The sequence below is a fragment of the Eriocheir sinensis genome, chromosome 1, assembly GCF_024679095.1.
Source record: "Eriocheir sinensis breed Jianghai 21 chromosome 1, ASM2467909v1, whole genome shotgun sequence".
NCBI lineage: Eukaryota > Metazoa > Arthropoda > Malacostraca > Decapoda > Varunidae > Eriocheir > Eriocheir sinensis.
In genome coordinates this window covers 11,331,069-11,350,429 of record NC_066509.1, presented here as the reverse complement: position 1 = coordinate 11,350,429, position 19,361 = coordinate 11,331,069, and the positions used below count along the sequence as shown (strand labels likewise).

The 19,361-nt window shown below is 46.8% G+C and overlaps 1 protein-coding gene across 1 annotated transcript in view; it reads right to left on the bottom strand.

The window, feature by feature from the left end:
- LOC126994337 (nephrin-like) overlaps positions 1-19,361 on the bottom strand; it is a gene marked incomplete at its 3' end in the record, with an annotated part of 243,840 nt that overhangs the window by 20,764 nt on the left and 203,715 nt on the right. The window contains 3 exon segments of the mRNA XM_050853683.1: positions 16,498-16,626; positions 17,059-17,212; positions 17,628-17,938. Of these exon segments, the coding sequence (XP_050709640.1) occupies positions 16,498-16,626; positions 17,059-17,212; positions 17,628-17,938 (594 nt within the window).

Sequence of the window (19,361 nt, the reverse complement as noted above, 5' to 3'; positions counted from 1 at the left end):
GGAGATTGGTTAGCATGGGGTGAATATGGCCGGCGCGTGAGGGTGGGGCTTCCGCGGGGAGAAGGAAAGCTAAGAAGGAATCAGGGAGCCGCGGAGGTCCCAGTCGGAAGTTTCAGGAGCCTTATGGGTGAGGGCTTCAGATGGTGCCTTGGATAACCTAAATGCTGGAAAGTCGTTGGGAGGGCTACAGTCTTCCCCTCCCTCTTTTCTGTTAACTTCGGAACTCTTTCCACAGGATGTCTTTTTTGCAAGCGTATGGAAAGTAGAGGAGGGTGGATTTCTCTCCCTACAGATATTTATGTAAAGTGACCGTTATAAAAAGGGACGGAAAGAAAATTATATACACAAACTTTTCTTCCTCTCCGTCGAGTAAGGGATGGATGGAACAGGCTTCAGAGTTCTCAGTCGAGTGGTGCTGGAAAATTATGTTGTGTGAGGCGTGGGAGAGGGTGAGGGTGAGGTGACTGGCTGCTGTAGAGTCATCATGTCATGGTGTGTGTGTGTGTGTGTGTGTGTGTGTGTGTGTGTGTGTGTGTGTGTGTGTGTGTGTGTGTGTGTGTGTGTGTGTGTGTGTGTGTGTGTGTGTGTGTGTGTGTGTGTGTGTGTTTGTTTGTTTGTTTGTTTGTTTGTGTGTGTGTGTGTGTGTGTACTCATATAACCCGCCATCTGGATTCCGCCAGAGTAAGCGAACCGGGCGGGAAATGAGTAATTTAAAGTCAACTTCCATGAAAACACATTTAGATGAAGGGGCGAGACAAGCGTGGCTATCGGCCCCGAGGGAGGCCGTGGACACCATCAAACACCCAAAGTCTGTTCCGCGCCGAGGACTGAGTAAACTCACGCCGCTGAAGGTAACTCTCAACACCAAACAACTCGCGCGGCGCCCACTGGTGCCGAAAGATAATTACAGGTGTACAGGGGTGGGTGTTTGCCAGCTTCAGGGATGAATATATCACTTCTAAATTGGAGTATGTGGCTTGAACTTCCGTACTCCCCATTAGTTTACAGTTACAGAAACTCTTTACCACTAACAAAATGTGACTCGTGTGGATGTCAGAAGAATGTGATAAGCAAACATTGGAGCTGAATATAATACTTCTAAGTTTATGTGGCTTCAAATTCACTTCACCCCTTCGTTTACTGAGCTTACTGCAATAAAATTACTTTGCAACCAAAAAGAAAAAAAAGTGTGGTAAACTTTTTCTAACGTAAAAAAAAAAATTCAAATGAAAAAGAGTAATGTTGAAAGTACCTGGCCTGTCAATTACACGATAATTTTGATGGAAATTAGATTTTTTTCGCAGAGAAAATTGTAGAAAATTCAACAATTATCAGCGGTTCTTGCCTTCATATCCACTGTGTGACGTTCTATTCAGTTTCCAAGTTTAATATCATGTCAGTGTGCGTGACGCAGACGTAAAAAACAGCACGACGGAGGAAAATCTATATCCGACTCTCCTGAATTGCGAGAGCGTGACGGCCAGACCCGGCTCAGCAGCGCCCCTCAGCACATGCACCCGGCGGCCTGAAGGTTACATTATATGTTAGCTAATTTGAGGCGAGTCAGGCATTAAACTTTTCAAACTGTATGCACATGAAGAAAAAAAACTAAAATCAATTACTGAGTACTATGAGTTAAACTTTGAAGCTCTATGTCTAATGGAACATTGCATAAAACGCGTTTGAGGATCATCATGAAGGAAATTTTTAAGCTCCATAAAATATACAAAGCTCACAAAATATATAAAGTACAAGTAATTAAATGTAAACAAATTTTAAAACAAATACTTTCATTTACCAATTTACAAATAGATTTCATAAAGGGTACATACATATTATTCTTGGTCAACGGTAAATATTTTCGCTATCAAGTTTCACTGCAAAACAGTTTGTAAACCGAGCCATTTTGATCAGGTGGTTTGTATGTTAATTATTAAAACACGTATTTTAACGACGAAAAATTTTGCTGCTGCCGCTGGTCCGAAATGTGGATGCTAATAAGTAATGCATGTTATTATATTGGACGTGTTGATGCCGGTAATGGAAAACGTGAGGGAATGACACGCCTGGTAATGGATAAGGAGAGAGAATGATTTGGGAGCCAGATGTGGCCTGAGGGAGGGGTGGAATGGGATGGAGGAGAGAGAGGGTGGGAAGAGTGGAATGGGATGGAGGAGAGAGAGGGTGGGAGGGGTGGAATAGGATGGAGGAGAGAGAGGGTGGGAAGAGTGGAATGGGATGGAGGAGAAAGAGGGGGAGAGGTAAGAAAGGAAAGGTATATAATAGGGAGGGGCACATATGAAGGGAGGGCTGCTGGTGGGGCCTGGCTGCAAGTCGTGAGAGGAAGGGACGGAAAAGAGGGTCTGGGAAGTACGGATTAGAGAGATGTAGAGGTAAGAGGAGAGTGGCGGAGCGTTATAGCGAGAGGGACACAGGGTAGGGGAGGATTAGGGGAATTATAAGGGTGTTGGTGGGGGGAGTAAAGCCGAGTGGGCGCATGTGGAAGAAAACTCGATACATATAAATACATAACCGTGCTAAGACGAGAGAGGTACAATGAATGATATGTTAGGGGGAAAATAAGTGGGAAAATATATGAAGACATTTGATAGACAGCATGGTAATAGAAATAAGAGGGCAGTGAAGAGAAGGGAGAAGAGGGAAAGAACAGGAAGTCACAGAAAGGAGAATGAGAGCTGATGAGGGATGTGAGGGGAATGAGGAAGAACAGGAAGCCAAAAGGAAAACACAGGGTAGATAAGGGAATGAGAATGAGAAAAAGTGTTGGTAATATGAGGAGAATGAAGAACAAGAAATCATAAGGAAAACAGAGGGTAGATGAAGGAATGAAGGTGAGAACGAGGATTGGTAATGAGGGGAATGAAGAACAAAAAATCATAGGGAAAACAGAGGGTAGATAAGGGAACGAAGGTGAGAACGAGAATTGGTAAAATGGGGAATGAGGAAGTACAGGGATCTACAGGGAAAACACAGGGTGGATGAGGGACTGAGAGTGAGGAATTAAAATAGTCGAAATAGATACCGGGCGGGCGAGTGGGCGGGTGGAATGAGAGAAGGAGAGTTAGAAAGTGTCGTCAAAATAGTGTCCGGGCGGGCGAGTGGGCGGGTGGAGTGAGAGAAGGAGAGTTAGAAAGTGTCGTCAAAATAGTGTCTGGGCGGGCGAGTGGGCGGGCGGGTTGGGCAGGCGTGCGGTGCTGATGGCAAGAGGTAAGAGGATCCGCGTCGGGGCATCATGGCGGGAGAAGAGAATTTTGGTCTTAATGGCGCACGTGAGAGCAGGAATATATGATGAAGGAAAGAAACAAATAAAACACCTCTCTACTTAGAATAAAAGTAAAAGAAAAAAGTCCGATAGAGATGAATCAATCACATGAGCGCGAAAAATACGCCAATGAAATTATGCGTCACAGTCATGTTTTTTTCAATTCCCTTTCAATTAAATTATTTTCACCGGTGAATTATTTTTTTCTCTTCTCTTTTCATAAAACACGACGCTGCTGCAATTAAACATCACAAAGAAATGGCAAATACAAAAATAAAAAAGGGAGAAAAAATGAACGCTGTAGAAAACCATCCGGCACATCTTTTAACGCCATCACGAGTAAAACCTTAAGAGGGGGAAATAGGCCCTTTTTACGCCCAGTGTTTTGTGTGTTGGAATGGTTTATTAGTCTTTATTTCCCTCTTGAAGGGCGGCAGGAAGTGGCGGAGCGATGTCCCGCCAGATAGCACGATCAGCCGCCCCCCGCCACGCCGCAACGGCCTCTGCGGACACGCGCGATAAGGGTCATTCTTGCAGGCCATCATTGTGCCATTGTCATCACGTGGCTTCGGAGAGTCATCCTCGACACCAGGTTAAGGTAAACACTTACATAACCAAGGTACACACACACACACACACACACACACACACACACACACACACACACACACACAGAAAATGAATATATTACAAACAGCTCAAAGACTGCTTTAGAAAATCTTCCTTACTCAAACATATGTTTTTGGATTAATTCACATTTTATATAAAAAAAATGTTGAAGCAACGATAATTTTGACTCATCAATTGACTTCAAAGTTTAATTATTACTTTTCATATTCGTCTTCAGTGTGTCCTCCCCTTAAGAATACTCCCTTGCATCTTATAACAAACTCTTTCCTCATTTCTGGCGTCACAGACTCTTTTGTCCTTCCATCCTCCTCTTCTCCATATTTGTAAGAGCATCCCTCTCTCGCTTCTTCCCACGCCCATCCACCTCCCTCTCCACCACGTCCCTCTTACCAACTCTCCAAACACAGCACTTCTCTCTCTCTCTCTCTCTCTCTCTCAAGCGCGCGCGCGGGCCATCACCATTTTCCTTTTCTCCTCCGCCTTCCTTCAATATCCTCACTTGCTTTATATTCCTGGCGGAGACTTTCTCTTTCATAATCATAATGACGATCTTCACGGGAGCAGCGGCCCCTCGAGCACAGCATTTTACAGCGGTGTGGGTAAGAGCATTCGCCTCGGGCTTCGTGATATCAGTCCAGGGCTTCGTAACCGCGAGAGAGCAGCGAAATGTCAACAAGTTTAGAAACGACACGAGGATGGAAAAGGGAGTGAAATTTTTTGGACTCGGTGCTATACCTCGCTTTGTCACACGCGACACGTGTTGTTATGCCCGGTTCACTTGCAGCCGAGCATTCATAAATGTGGGTAAGAAAGAAGCATCAAAACATTTCTCGAACAAAAACTGATCCCTCTTTCGCCAGATTCTGTATTTATTTTTGTTGGAGTAGTGTTTTGCGTGCACTATTTCTTTTTACCCTTGGTTTGGATTCTTTACTGTAAAAAAACAAATCAAACCAAAAAAAAACAATGCAACCTTTACATAAGTCAGCGAGTAATGGCTGGGCACGTTATGATTGCAAAATGAATATCACAGACAATGCGTATTTCTGTATTCATAGAGCTCGCCAACAAACTATAAATCCGCCACAACTAATACTGAATGCAGATGGTTGAATACACTTTTAACGTAAACTGAAAAAAAATGAATTCAAATACGCACGCACACACATACAAAAAGACGCCATGGTAATAATAATGCAAAGAGAACACTAAACAACAAAACTCTGCGAACTCAACCAATCAAAATTCGTAACGGCCGGACAGGTTTTCATCGCAAGCTAAACGCCACACAAAAACAGGGAGCCAGGTGCACACAGGAAGGGGGGCGGGGATCCGGAGGAAGCGGCCTTTGTCTTAAGCTGCAGCAAATGACGTCAGGTGAGCGGGAAAGAATAGCGGATGACACTCGGCAAATAACGCGGATGAGGGCGGTTAAGCGAGACCTACGCTAACCCTCTTGCCCGAAGAGTGAGGTTGGGCGAAGGGTTGGACACACACACACACACACACACACACACACACACACACACACTTTGAAGTCCCCAAAATTGTGAAGAAAATGCAAGCTATCCGGCTTGAGACGTGGGTCGGCCAGGCAGATCCGGAACCAGTCGAGCGACGAGACTGTAAACAGCGGCCAGACGGACGGACGGAGGTGGTGCGCGGAACAGGTTTTTGCCGCCCCTGCGTCGGGAGGCGGCCGGGCGGTAGTTAGCCTGGCATGAAGAGTTGTGACTCACTCCCGGCCACTAAGAAGAGGAGGAGAAGGTGCAATCTATGTTATATAAGAAAGCTTGCTCATATAATGCTTTAAAGTGTGTGTGTGTGTGTGTGTGTGTGTGTGTGTGTGTGTGTGTGTGTGTGTGTGTGTGTGTGTGTGTGTGTGTGTGTGTGTGTGTGTGTGTGTGTGTGTGTGTGTGTGTGTGTGTGTGTGTGAATATTTAAACAGAAACAAAAGAGAGCTCACGGATCAGCGACATGAACATAAAGACACAAAAGCTCTCAAAGATCGGGGAGCAGCAGAACAGAAGACAAGGACAGAGAGTCAGATCACAACACAGCGCCCATAAGACAAAGCCGAGCAGCGACAGCGAGGAGGAGGCGGTGGGACGTCTTTAAGGCCGCCGGAGGAAATGAAAGGGAGGAGGAAGCGAGCGATTACGATCCGGCGGTGCTACCCTTCGTAAACCGCCGCGTCCTGTGTCCCTCAGGCTTCCCTGCAGGTTCTTGTTGGTCCTAAAAGAGTGAAAGCAGAAACCCAAGCGGCAGCAAGAACCTTTCAGTGCTGGAGGAAGAGCCTGAAGCACGTCGAAGAGGGGTGCCTAAAACTTCTATATTTTTTCGAACTAGTAGATCGAATGACTTGGAAAGTTTATTCGAATCTAAAAAGGTAGAAAAAGTGCTTAAAAACCCCAGTAGAGCTTGAAACGCCTTGACTGTCTCCGTCCTCCCAGCGATCCCTTCTGAGCTAGTGTGGAGGGTGATAAAGGTGAGAGAATGACGGGACTGTCTGGGTCTTAGGGACTTGGGCCTCTGTCCTGATCTTCCACCTTGCACCTCCTGCCCCCGGGCCCGACGCGAGGGGTCCCGCTCTCGTATAGCTGCCAAGTGATATCAAGGTCACCTTCAGCCTCGAGAGGAAGGCAGCAAGACCAGGAGCTACCCACCCAACGGTCTTCAATAGGAAATATTACTCGATACTGCAACAGCGTGAGGAGAAAAACGGTTAATGGAAACACAAGAGCAGGTTTTAAATTTTATTGTTAATATCTGTAAAATAAAATAAAACATTCTGGATAACACTGTAAAAGATGCCTTGATTTAACAGCGCCAAGAGATGATGCACCAAGAAAAAGAGTTGACAACCTTTTGTGTAAACTGACAGATTATCAATTGCGTTGATTCACAGTCTTAATGGCTGACAACATTTTTATTGTGATGCTCATGCATTTAACTTTTTTACTCTGACATTCAACTCTACATCGTCTTCCATTACGGTGATCTAATATTTATTTAACGAAACCGAAATTGAAGCTTTGTCTTGGAGGAGACTGCCAGTGACTCGATTATTGCGTTCCAAGTATTTTGCATAAGAAACGAATCACTGAGGGCTTTGATTTTTCTATTCTGGTAAACTTCACTTACGATTTCAATAATTCAGTAGCGATATTGACTTTATGCCTAATGAAACCAGTTTCTCTAACCCGGTCCTCGCTGCTCTTGACCTTAGTTCACCTTGCCCCTGCTCTAGTTTTTATACTTCCCCAGCGAGTTTTTGTTACGCTCCCTCGCCTGCCCGTGGCTGGGGCGGTAACGAAAGTGGCCTCTCCGGAGTGCGGCTGACAGGGGCCGTGGATCTGCCTCCTGACGGCTGGTTCAGAGTACTCTGACGCTGTAAGTACTTGTGTTTATTAGCCCTTATGATAGTCTTTGTAACCTTTTAGATGTGGGGAGCAACAGCCAGAGGAAAAATAAAGTTTTTGACGGTCTGTTTGTTCCATATACTTAAGATTCAATGATATATTTCCTCCGAATTCAAAACTTAAATCTGAATATTCATGTTTTCTACCTTCGTTCTACCCTCAAAGTGAGTGGTGCTGCATAGCCCCCACACAGCTGAGTGAGTCTGGCCGCCCACACTCATCGTCTTGCCTAAATGTTTGGTCGGCTGAGTGGCCCGACAAGACACTGGTTCAGGTAACTCTTGCTCCCTGTAAACGGCCCACTCAGCACACTTTGCTTGATAGCGGCTTGTTCTCAAGATGCCCGACGAACACAGGACAGATAAAATAAATGCATAACACTATCTATATTCTATAAAATCACATGAAAGCAAAGCGCACCGGCTACTTTCATTAATATAAACACACATCTACAATCGGCTCCGACATGGTATTTATTGTGTTTATTTATGTATTGTATGGTATTTATTTTACTTTTCGTTTTAATACACTAAACGTTATATTGGTGTCTCTCTCCACAGACAAAGCATTGTTTTATATCGGTACCTAACTCCTACACCATCTTTCTGCACTTAAGTTCATTGACACATACCCGTTGTTCTCCGCCGCAGACCCAACCTCCGAGGGCAGATCGGGAAGGTTGTTGACTAGGCTTGTGGTCAGAGGACGTAAGTCAACATAGTCATGGCTGAAACAAGATGATTCGAAGACCGGTCCAACATGCAAAGGAGGAGAGGAAGCGAGGGAGAGCAGACATCGAGACAGAGAGGTCAGAAAAAGAGGGAGAGGGAGTAGGTTTTGCTTTGGTAATTCTGGTTTGCCTAGGGCAGCTCAAAGACCCGACTACAAGAAGTAATTACAGTGAGGGACTGGGGTCAGCGACTACCTGCTCGGGGGAGACGGATGCCCGGACGCTAAGAAAAAAAAAAAATAAGGATGAAGACGAATACACCTTAGCCTACTCATGATAACCACAAGTTTGGTGATGCAGATAAGAACTAATCATAACAAGAGTGGTGGTGGTGGTGGTAAGGTGGTGCTTTGAACGTGGGACAATGGACGGATTCTTTTCTCAGGGGACTCCTAAAATCACCAGCTGTGGCACATGCTTCTAAAGGCTGATTTCACTACCTTTCAAGTAAAATAATTCTACAAGGCGAAAGAGTTTATTTGGATTCATGTAATGTAGGATACTAACAAAAAAAAAAAGATGCATAAATAGTTAGCTAGATAAATATATAGAGAGAATGGGAGAAAGATGGATACGTAGATAAATATATAAGAGACCAAAGGAAAAGGATCTGCAAAACCCGTTGAAGCATACCAAAGACGAGGTATGCACCATGCTTAAAGATGAAGAAAATGGCGAACACACACACACACACACACACACACACACACACTAAAAATGGTCTTAATGATCTGAGTGTGTCGTTGATGATCCCGGCGGGCGGTACGGCGGCGAGGCTAGTCCCGACACGCGCTGGCTGGCTGCGGTTATCTGCGGGCAACCTCAGCACGTGTGTGCGTGTGTGTGTGTGTGTTCAATGATGTTTAGTATGTCTGTCATGTTTCTGTGAGTTCATGGATACTATTAAATTAGATACGCCCTATTTTCCTTCATATGTTTGGACTCTCTCTCTCTCTCTCTCTCTCTCTCTCTCTCTCTCTCTCTCTCTCTCTCTCTCTCTCTCTCTCTCTCTCTCTCTTTAATCCGTTAGTTTCCACATTTTTCATCAAACGCCCTAACACAACCAACTGAAAACTACAAGTACATTATCAAAATTGTGTATGTATGCCTACGTATATGAAAGAATGAATGCATTAATGTATGTAGACATGTATGTAAATGCTTGTATGTGTTATGTGTGAATGTATGCGTCCATGTATGTCTGTATGTATTCCGTGTATGCCGGTGGGTGGGTATGCGTTCTCGCCGAACCTCTGTATGCCAGTGAACCAGTTTCTCCTCCACGTCGACAGCGACTCTTTCTTTTACTGTCAACACCGCTGCTGGGCATCCTGGAGGCCGAGTGTTTTGCTGCACGGACCGAGAGGGAGGAAGAGGGAGGAGGGAAGGAGGGAGTGATGGGGGGAGGATTGAGAGAGGGAGGAGGTAAGGAGGGAAAGATGGGGGAGAATTGAGAGGGAGGGAGGGAGGGAGAACATAGATGGAAAGAGGTTTGAGGGATGAAAGGATGAAGAGGGTAGTGAGGAAAAGAGTAAGGAAGGAGAAAGAGGGAGGATGCAAAGAGGAAGGAGAGAGGATGGGAAGGAGGAAGAGTGAGGGTAGAGAGGTAAAATAGGGAAGGCGAGATACAGGAGAGGCTGGGAGATAGAGAGGGAGGCAGCATCCGGGAGACGAGTGGTGGTTTTTGCTTTCCTGTCTGCTCAAGTTGATGTCCTCTCCTCGCGGCGCTGGCAGGCCCTTACTCTGCGTTCCTCACTCCATCAGCTCCCCACCGTCTACCTCTTGTGTGCTTCTTACTGAGCCTCATCCATTCATGGCCAGAAAAAGACACTTGTTTTTCCTGTTACTTACATGATATTATACGCAACTATCAGCAGTGCACAGATACTTGAACAAATACTGCAATAATCTAACCTGGGATTCAAACATTACTTTACGTCCAAACAATTCAAAGTAAAGTATTATTTCGTAGTTCAAAAGAGCGAACTTTGCCCCATAACGAACCAAACCATTAAGGTCACTAACAGTCACACACACACACACACACACACACACACACACACACACTTTGGTGAGATACATGACCGCACCACCGCACGCCAGACTGACGCAGTGCTATCACACACACCTCCAGTCACACCCACACACGAGCCGTTATACTTGGCTTTCGTGTGAGGAGGTAGGACACGGGGAGGAGGAGAGAGGGGGATTAAGAGAGGGATCGAACTTTGGGTTGGGGAGGAGGTGACGTGAGGAGACGCAGGGGCAGAGCATGAAGGCTGAAGGTTGTGGTGTTGGGGAGATGAATGCAGTGGAGTATGGAGATAAGGTTAGAGGGAATAGATGAAAGGGGTTCAGTTGGTGGTGGGGCGAGTCTGAGAAGGAATACGGAGGATATGTTTTGGTGTTTGTGAACCGGGGTATTGGAGCATAGTTGGGGCAAGGTTGGAGCTGAGGGTATGGCCAGCAAATATGTGTCAGGAGTCAGCAGGGCAAGAAGCTGGTCTGACAAAGGATAATGAAGGAGTGCTAAGGGGCCAAGGAAGCAGGGGTTTGGGGTACAGATGGAGGCCAGGTTGGGGAAGAGAGGCGTCGGTGGCAACTAGTGAGAGGCAACTCCTCCCTGCCTGCCCTCCGCGGCTGACCATGAGTCGGCGCCTCTCGCCCTTCCACACCAACTCCGCCTTCACTCATGCATATACCTTCTCCCCCTCATCCATTTATACTAACTCATTAACCGTCTACGTCAACTCATCCATGTGTATCGGCGCCCGTCTAACCACGTCTAAGGTCTCCCACACTGGCCCATGTCATGCAGAGAGGGCGCCCCCGCTGGAGGAGAGGACAGTGACTAGCGTGTGAATGTTTGGTTCTGAAGGTGAACATTACTCGGCATATAAACCACCACGTTGCAGAACCGTAGAATAAAATAACACAGCCAACACTTTTCTCACGTCACTCGAGTCGGCATAATAAATACTCTAGTGACAGTTGATTTGGGTACATCTCTTGCATCTTTCCCAGTGCAAATGTGATTCAGAAAGAGGGAGCCCAAGAGGAACAACGCCCAGGGGAGGAAGAGTTATTTTGTGTGCGACAGGAACACTTACCTCGTCTCAACGCTCCCTCCGCCCGGGCCTCTCCTCTTTTAGAAAATATAATCACTCTGCGTAAAAGTTTGAGAGGAGGAAAAAGTTGCCTAAACTTAGGAGAACCTACAAAGAAAAAACATTACAGAACCGGACGTGCCGATAACATAATCACGCACTCTTTTCTGGTCCCCCCCGAGCATTACACAACTTTTTCTTTCTTACTTCTCTCCTCCAGCCGGCAGTCTGCAGCTCTCAATCACACGAGACTTAACATACACTCCTGGCAGAGAAAGAGGAGCGGACTCTGAGGAGGAAGTAAAAGAAAGAAGAAAGAAGAAAGGAGAGGAGGAGGCGGAGGAAGAGGAGGAGGAGGAGGAAGAGGAGGAGGTAACTCAACCGTGCATGGTGGAGGAAGTCAGCGAGCAGTGTAAGTTGCATATCGATTTGAACGTAGTTTGGATGGGTGCAACAAGTGACTATTTACGGCTGGCTGAAGAGCAATGATCCTTGTGGAGGCACAGGACCAAGAGAGTCCCATCACTTACAGGATTACATGGGAGGGAAATTTTTGTGGCTGTACTGATTGGCTGGCTGACTGACTGGTTAACTGGAAGAAGAGTGGAAGGTTGTGTGTGTGTGTGTGTGTGTGTGTGTGTGTGTTCGACAGCCACCCCCAACTCCACCCACCATAACCACGGCAATGACGAAGCAGTATTCCAACGCCACCTAGGAGAAGGAGAGAGAAGTAGACCAGAAGCTTTGTTCTCATCGCTCTACCGCTCACGCCCCCCCTTCTTCCCTCTTTCCTCTCCTCGTCCTGCAACACCCCTCCGCCCTTCGCTAACCCCGCCACCCACCCGTAACCACCACAAATGTCCCTACTAGCTACTTATCCTTCGTACCTCTCATCCTTCCCTTCCCCCTCTCACCACCACTCACCTTTCCGCCCGCCTTCGCCGCCGACCCTGCACAACCCTCACGCGAATCGCTCCCCTTCCCTCACCTCGTTGTTCCCCCGCGTTGCACAGCTCGCGACCACCCGAGGCGATACACGTGCGCCGATTAAACTTCATGATATTTTCGCTCATAAAAACGACTTTCACCGCACGTTTTTCCCGCCGGTGATGTGCGGTTCGCCGGCGTTGGCTCCATTGACGTAGAAAAAAAGGCCGAGGCAGTTCTCTAATGATATCTGTATTGGTAGGTTTTTTTGTCTGCCTCCATTACAATTTTTATGTAGCGTGTAGTGTATGCATATTCAATTTAGCCACAGTGTACGTCTTTTGATGTGAAAATGTGAATAGTATGCAGACAGGTTGCAAGTTAATCACGTGAGCAACAACAGCAACAGCAATAACAACAAGAGTAACAAAAAAAAACAGGTCAGTCGAGGGGTGAAGGCGCAGCACGGCATCAGATTCTGCACAAAACGTCACGAGAACCATCAATCAGTCACCGTGAACAGAGTGACCGATGAAAGAACACGAACAGCCACCATACCTCTCCGCCACCACTATACCGTCCATTCCCACCTTCACTCACTCCCTAACATCCCCCCTGCCCCCCATCATACACACATACGCTTCATCACAGCCGACTCACACCATCATCACCTCCACCCACTTCTCCCATCACCGCCGCCGCCCATTCACACTGCCACCACCATCACTCACTCTCGTCCCTCCCAACCAAAGTCCACCCAGACTCACACGATCATCACTGCCACTACTTCCAATGCCCGTCTCATCCACACACATTTATACCTATTCACACCACACCGTCTCCACCTGCTCACATGCACCATCACCACCTCATATCTCCACCCATTCTCTCCTCCTTAACTCACTCCACAAGCTTATCAGACCATCACAATCATCACCGCCTAATAACATCACGACACACCCACGCGGACCACTTTCCCCCCTTCCCCAGAGCCTCCCCCAAACCCCCAACCACCATCATGTCCAACACAGTAACAAGAACAAGGTGCATGCGCCATAGAAGGCAAAAGGAGTAGCAAAAGCAGTCTGGCAGCTTAAGGAGGACTCGAGGAGCACCACGCCCCGCCTTCCTCCGCCCATCCTGACCTTGAGCTCCTCCACGCCGTCTCAAGTTCAAATAATTGTGGGGAGCACCGGGGCCGCGCGGGAGGGAAGTGGCGAGGCGAAGGCAGCACTAATGCATCTTAAACACGTCACGTTCGTTCGAGAGTTACACTGATGGGCCGCAGACTGTCTTAAAGGGACGAGCTACAGAAGGAGTCTACTTGTACGAGGGGGTCGTCTAAAGAAGAAAATGAAGAAAAAATCTACGGTGAAAGAACTTAAATTTCTAATGCCAGCCAATATGATCCTCCGATAATACTTAGATTTTCGAACAAACCAATAAAATACGACAAAAAGATCATTAACTAACTATCATTATCATTAGCTATGCGTCGGTGAGTCCTCCAAAGGATGCACAATAGTTCACCCATATTGGGGGCGGGGGGTGGGGTGGGGGTGGGGGGCGAGGTAACAGGTGTGGACCCCAATCATGGCGTTTCCCGATACCCCCTTGACCGTGGGTTCAAGATCACGTTTCCGCAGACCATTTTCAGTTGTGGCTCGTCCGTATCTTTTTTTTTTTTGTACTTAATGGAAACCATAGTGATTAGCCTGAATCCTCCAAAAATCATGACAGTTCATGTACACACACAAAAAAAATACCATGAGGCAAACGTGGCTGGTAAAAATATAACGACATGGACAAATATTGCAGCCTGGCCTGGTCGTGGTTAGTGGTTACTGCAGCATAGCGAGGTGTACGTTTGGCGGGGGAAAAGACTTGCAGCACAAGCCGGCAACACCGCTGGCAGTAGGAGGGCACTTCTCGGCTTCCTTTGCCCTCAACGCTGCTCTACAGTCTTCGCACATTTCCCATTTTCTTTCGGAGTGCCTTGAACTTTATCTAAATCTATTTTCTTTTGTGATGGCAGCTCCTGAAGGAAGGGAGAGCGATGGTGATGAAGAAACAAACATGGGCGCTAATGTGAGGCCTGAATTTTACGACGCAACACACACAATATGTGAGGCTCGCTGAGAGAAACAATCGCTGCTGCCTCAAAGAAAAGGTGCGCCGCGGGCGTCGCCGCGGGCTGCGCTGCGCACTCAGGAAGTGATGCCAACTGGAGATCAAACACGTGACTTTCTTTAAAAGTTGTATTAGGCATAATTACGTGAAATATTTTCGAGTGATGTGTCGTCCCCAGACGACAAAGCTACCGAAACCCACTGACATAACCTGGGAGGAGGCAGGGCAGCACACGGGCGCGGCGTGTACCCAGGTGGCCAGTGATGCACCTGGTCTGGAAAATCAGTATCGTTTTGCAGCGTTCAACTTCATGATCAGAGTGGATCAAACGCGAGTCAGCTTAGTACGTTACACTCGCTGCGAGGGGTAAAGCTTCCTTCGATTCAACCTTGAGGCCGAGGGAGAGCGGCGCCTCGGTGCACTTGTTTACTGAGCACAGGAGGAGCGAGCCATGACCTTCCCTTACCCTCCTTCATCTATCAATTGGCGCCAAGGAACGATAGTTGGGAAGATCCAGCTATGACAAATACGACTTCCCCAAGATCCTGACCCGAGCGGCCAGATAACACTCGACTAGAATACCGAGCCTCAGATCCATTCATCACGGCGGCACCCGCTGGACCCTACCAGTCACCTCTGAGGCGCCGACCCTCTTTAATAAACGTCCCCGTGGGCAGTAATAACTCATACCGCTTCGCCTTATCCTGAAGAGAAGACTCCGTTAGAAACCTAGACAATGCTAATCTTCCCTACATCATCGTGAAACGCATTAAGGCAGCGGCGGTAAATACCATACTCTTTTATCCGCCGCCGAAACCTACGACCAGACGGTTCCAACAGCAGCATCCAAATAAGTAAACAAAAAGTGGTGCTGCCCATTTACGAAAAAAAAGCTATAATGTCTGGTAAAACTGGAGTTGGCACATCGAGGGAACTCTTTCCTCCACTCCATCTCCGTCTACGACCTCTTGCTCCTCCTCCTCCTCCTCCTCCTCCTCCTCCTTCTTCACATCGTTGTCCTCCCCTTCTCCTTTGCTGCAAGAAGTGGGGCATAGTGAAGCTCCTGTAAAATAGCTTCAGAGGAGGGCAGACAGGGAGAGGACGAGGCCCATTTCTGGTACATTTTATCCGAGCACGAAGACGAGGCGACGGACAGGTGGACACTGGACAACGCTGCCAAATTAACTCTTACGCCTGAGAGTCTTTGGGACGGTTTTCTGTTTCGCGTCTTCGAGATATGACAAAGCAAAACCACGAGGAGCTACTTTTTACTCATATTTGTCTGTCCCTTTCCTGTGTTTTCCCCCCTTCCCTTCCATTTCCTCTCTATTTTTCTCCGGTGCCTGCCCCTTCGTCCCTCCCAGCAGTCCTGGACACTCATTGCGGTGGAACAAGAAACTTTCGAGGTGACGGTTTCCCATTTTCCTTGACCCTAGGGAGGAAGCGGGAAGTCTGGGAGGGAGGAGGACAGACAGGCGAGGAAAGAGGAGGCCAGATGGTACAGGAGAGGTGGGAGGAGGAAGAAGGATAGGAAGTGAGAGGAGGGATGGGCAGAAAGAGTGGAAGGGGAGGGTCGAGAAGGGTAAATTACTCTGGAGACTCGAGCATTCTTCCTTGCCCTCACCTGAGGACGACAGGTGAATGGCTTTGTGAGCTGGAAACACAAACTAAGAAAGAAAATGAACAACGCCGGCTGTCGAGTGAGAAAACTATTTTATAATTCTCACAACAGGATACACAACAACGTCCGGACACACGCAGGGACGGCGATGCAATGTAGAGGTCACGTCATGGCCTTTTTCTTTTTACATAGAAAATTTTAGTGAAAATGAACGCAAACATACATTAAATACTTTATAAAAAAAACTTGCAATTAGTATAATGGAACTGACATTTTCATGGGTTGAGTTCAAGCCCTTAAAAACGGTGCCAGCACATCGATCTTACTCCTGATTGGGAACTGATGAAGGTAGTAGATAAAATATCCTGCACAATGCAATGTCTACGTGAGGGAAGAATTCCAACGAATGTGTAAATCGGGATAACGAATGATATGGCAAATATCTACACTTCCAGTCTTGTCAAGGATCAACTCAAACTGGGATTCCAGAAAATATATAAATGAGCATCAGCTGACGACGGTCGCAATTTCGACATAAGCTCAGCACCACTGATGTCACGAGCAAAACACCTTAGATCCTCTTCAATAAAAACACAAAAATGAGGTTCAGGCTAGAGACAAAGGGCACAAGGTGAAGGGGTACTCACAGTTGACCCTCAGCGTGACGGACTGCCGCACGTCCTTCTGCAACTTGGTGTTGAAGGCTTTGCAGGTGTAGGTGAGCCCGTCGTCAGCCGCTGTCAAGCTGAGTGTCAGCTTGTTGACCACTTTGGTGCCTGAAGGAGCAAAGGGGAACAGGCGTCAGTCCAGTGCAAGGGACGTCGAGGCATTCAGACATGGAAAAGGAAATTGCTCTCAAAAGTTTGCCAAAGGGGATGAACTTCGTACAAAAAGATATAACAGGGTTAAGGACGGGATGACGGAGAGGGTACAGGAAGTGACTGACACAGCTGGCAAGATATATATATATATATATATATATATATATATATATATATATATATATATATATATATATAGATAGATAGATATATAGATAGATAGAGAGAGAGAGAGAGAGAGAGAGAGAGAGAGAGAGAGAGAGAGAGAGAGAGAGAGAGAGAGAGAGAGAGAGAGAGAGAGAGAGAGAGAGAGAGAGAGAGAGAGAGAGAGAGAGATGTGTGTGTGTGTGTGTGTGTGTGTGTGTGTGTGTGTGCGCGCGCGCCTACCGCCGTTCCTGGTGTGCTGCGGGGTCTGGGGGCTGCCGGTCATCTCGTAGCCCTCCCTCAGCCAGGTGATGGTAGCGGCGGGGTTGGACGGCCCTGCCTCGCACGTCAGCGTCGCCTTCTCGCCTGCCCGAAGGTTTGGGGGGCTTTGTGTGATCTGTGGGCCAGGGAAGGAGATGAGTTAGTGTTGCTGGAAGGCAGCATAATGCCGAATAAACTTCTTGGTTTAATAAATGAGTGGAAGCATAAAACATGGCACCAGACCCGGTATATACTTAGCAGCTTAGCACGAACGCACGTAAGCACACAAAAACAAACATGAGGCAAATAGGTATTCAATAAATTGTTTCCGTTAAGGATTACACTCTAACCAAGAATTAAGAAACGTACGCCACTAACAACGGTTCTAAATTGATATTCTCAGGGAAGAAGGAGAAATATTGAAACCGCGAATCAGTCATTAAAAAAAATATACAGGGTTATACACTTTTTGCTGAGGCCAAGGATACACATAATTTAATGTCCCCTAACGTGGCCCATTCAGAGTTTCTTCTCATCTCCGCGACCCTCACCTTGACGGTCTCTGGCGGGAAGAAGACGACCAGAGTGGTGGACACACTGACGGGCGAGGCCGCCGCCGCGTTGTGTGCCTCACACCTGTACTGGGCCCCGTTGTCCTCAGGCTCGGCGAGGATCTGGATCTCCGCCGAGCTCACGCCATCCACATTCTGCACGTGTGAAGCGATTTTCTGCCCATTGCGGTACCACTGGAGGTGAGCGACGGGGTTGCCGCCTATCGAGACACACGTGATGACCTGCTGGCTGCCCACGCTGATCCCTGTGCCCTCGCTGTAGCCGCGAAGGTACGGTGGCTGGGGGGGTCCTGGGGAAGAGGAGAATATAAAAGTTAGCAAACAGTCGACAAATACGATGCAAATGGCTTAAAAGTAACTATGAGGAGTTCCCATAAAAAGTGAATATATTTAAAAGTTTCTTGGCTGTTTATCCTTCCGCGGCACGTGTTTTGAGTGGTGTGTATCTCCTAATGGCTCTTCTTCCCCCTGATGAAGTTTTCTCGTGCATCAGTAATATTGCTCCGCCGCCTCCGCGCCTAACCTAGTTTTCCGACAACTTCTAAGTGCTTTCCGGTCACAGACATTTATCAGAGACATCTTTTTACGGTTGTTGCTATTATTATTATTATTATTATTATTATTATTATTATTACTATCATTATTATTATTATTATTATTATTATTATTATTATTATTATTATTATTATTATTATTATTATTATTATTATTATTATTATTATTATCATCATTATCATTACTATTATTATTATTTCTTTATTATTATTGTTGTTGTTCTTGTTTTTGTTGATGTTGTTAAAGATATTTTTATTGTGTTTACTACCATTACCATTACCATCACCACCATCACAGCTACCACCACCACCACCACCACCACCATTACTACTACTACTACTACTACTAGCAATAAAAATGATAATAATATTGAAAACGATGCACTCAAAGTTTCTTGGGAAATTATCCTTTATATTTTACTATTTTGTTTCCCCTTTTCAGTAACTTCCCATTGCAGGACTTAGCAAACTTTCTTTCACTTACTTCCCATGCAATCCCTCCTCAAACGCCCTCATCTTCTGTCTTATCCCATCCTCATTTTTCCCTTACTTCTTTCAAACTTTCCTCCTACACACTTGTAAACCCAATCTTTTCCCACCTTTTCCTCCTCCTCCACCTCCTCTTCTTTCACTTTGTCCTCGCCCTCCTCCTCTTCCTTCCCCACACTTTTCTTCTCTTCCTCTTCCTTCTGTCCCTCCTCTTCAGTTCTTTAACCCCTCACCGTTCTCGTATCCTCCCCACCTCTCAAGACCCTCAGCTAATAACCTCTCCGCCAACTTCAGGTCACACAGATTGCTATTATGAACGAGGGCAGGAAATCCAAACAGTTTTTCGTCGCCTTGACCACGAGTGACCTTCCCGACAACCCGGAAGGATGCTATCAGCGGGTTTAAGCACCATTAAGCAACAAAAGATGTGTGAATCCAGTGAAAGTGATTCTGACAGGAGATATCAGGCTAAGTGCATGGACTCGCGGCCCTCCACTACTTTCGGGTTCATGAAGCAAGAAATGGAAGGAGGGCGGGATGGACGGAGAGAGGGAAGTTGGGTAGTGAGGGAGAAAGGGAAGGAGATATCAAGGAGAGAAAGGAAAAAAAGGGATACAGGGAGGGAGGGAGGAAAAAAGGGATGGAACAAGGAAGTGAAGGAGAGAGGAAG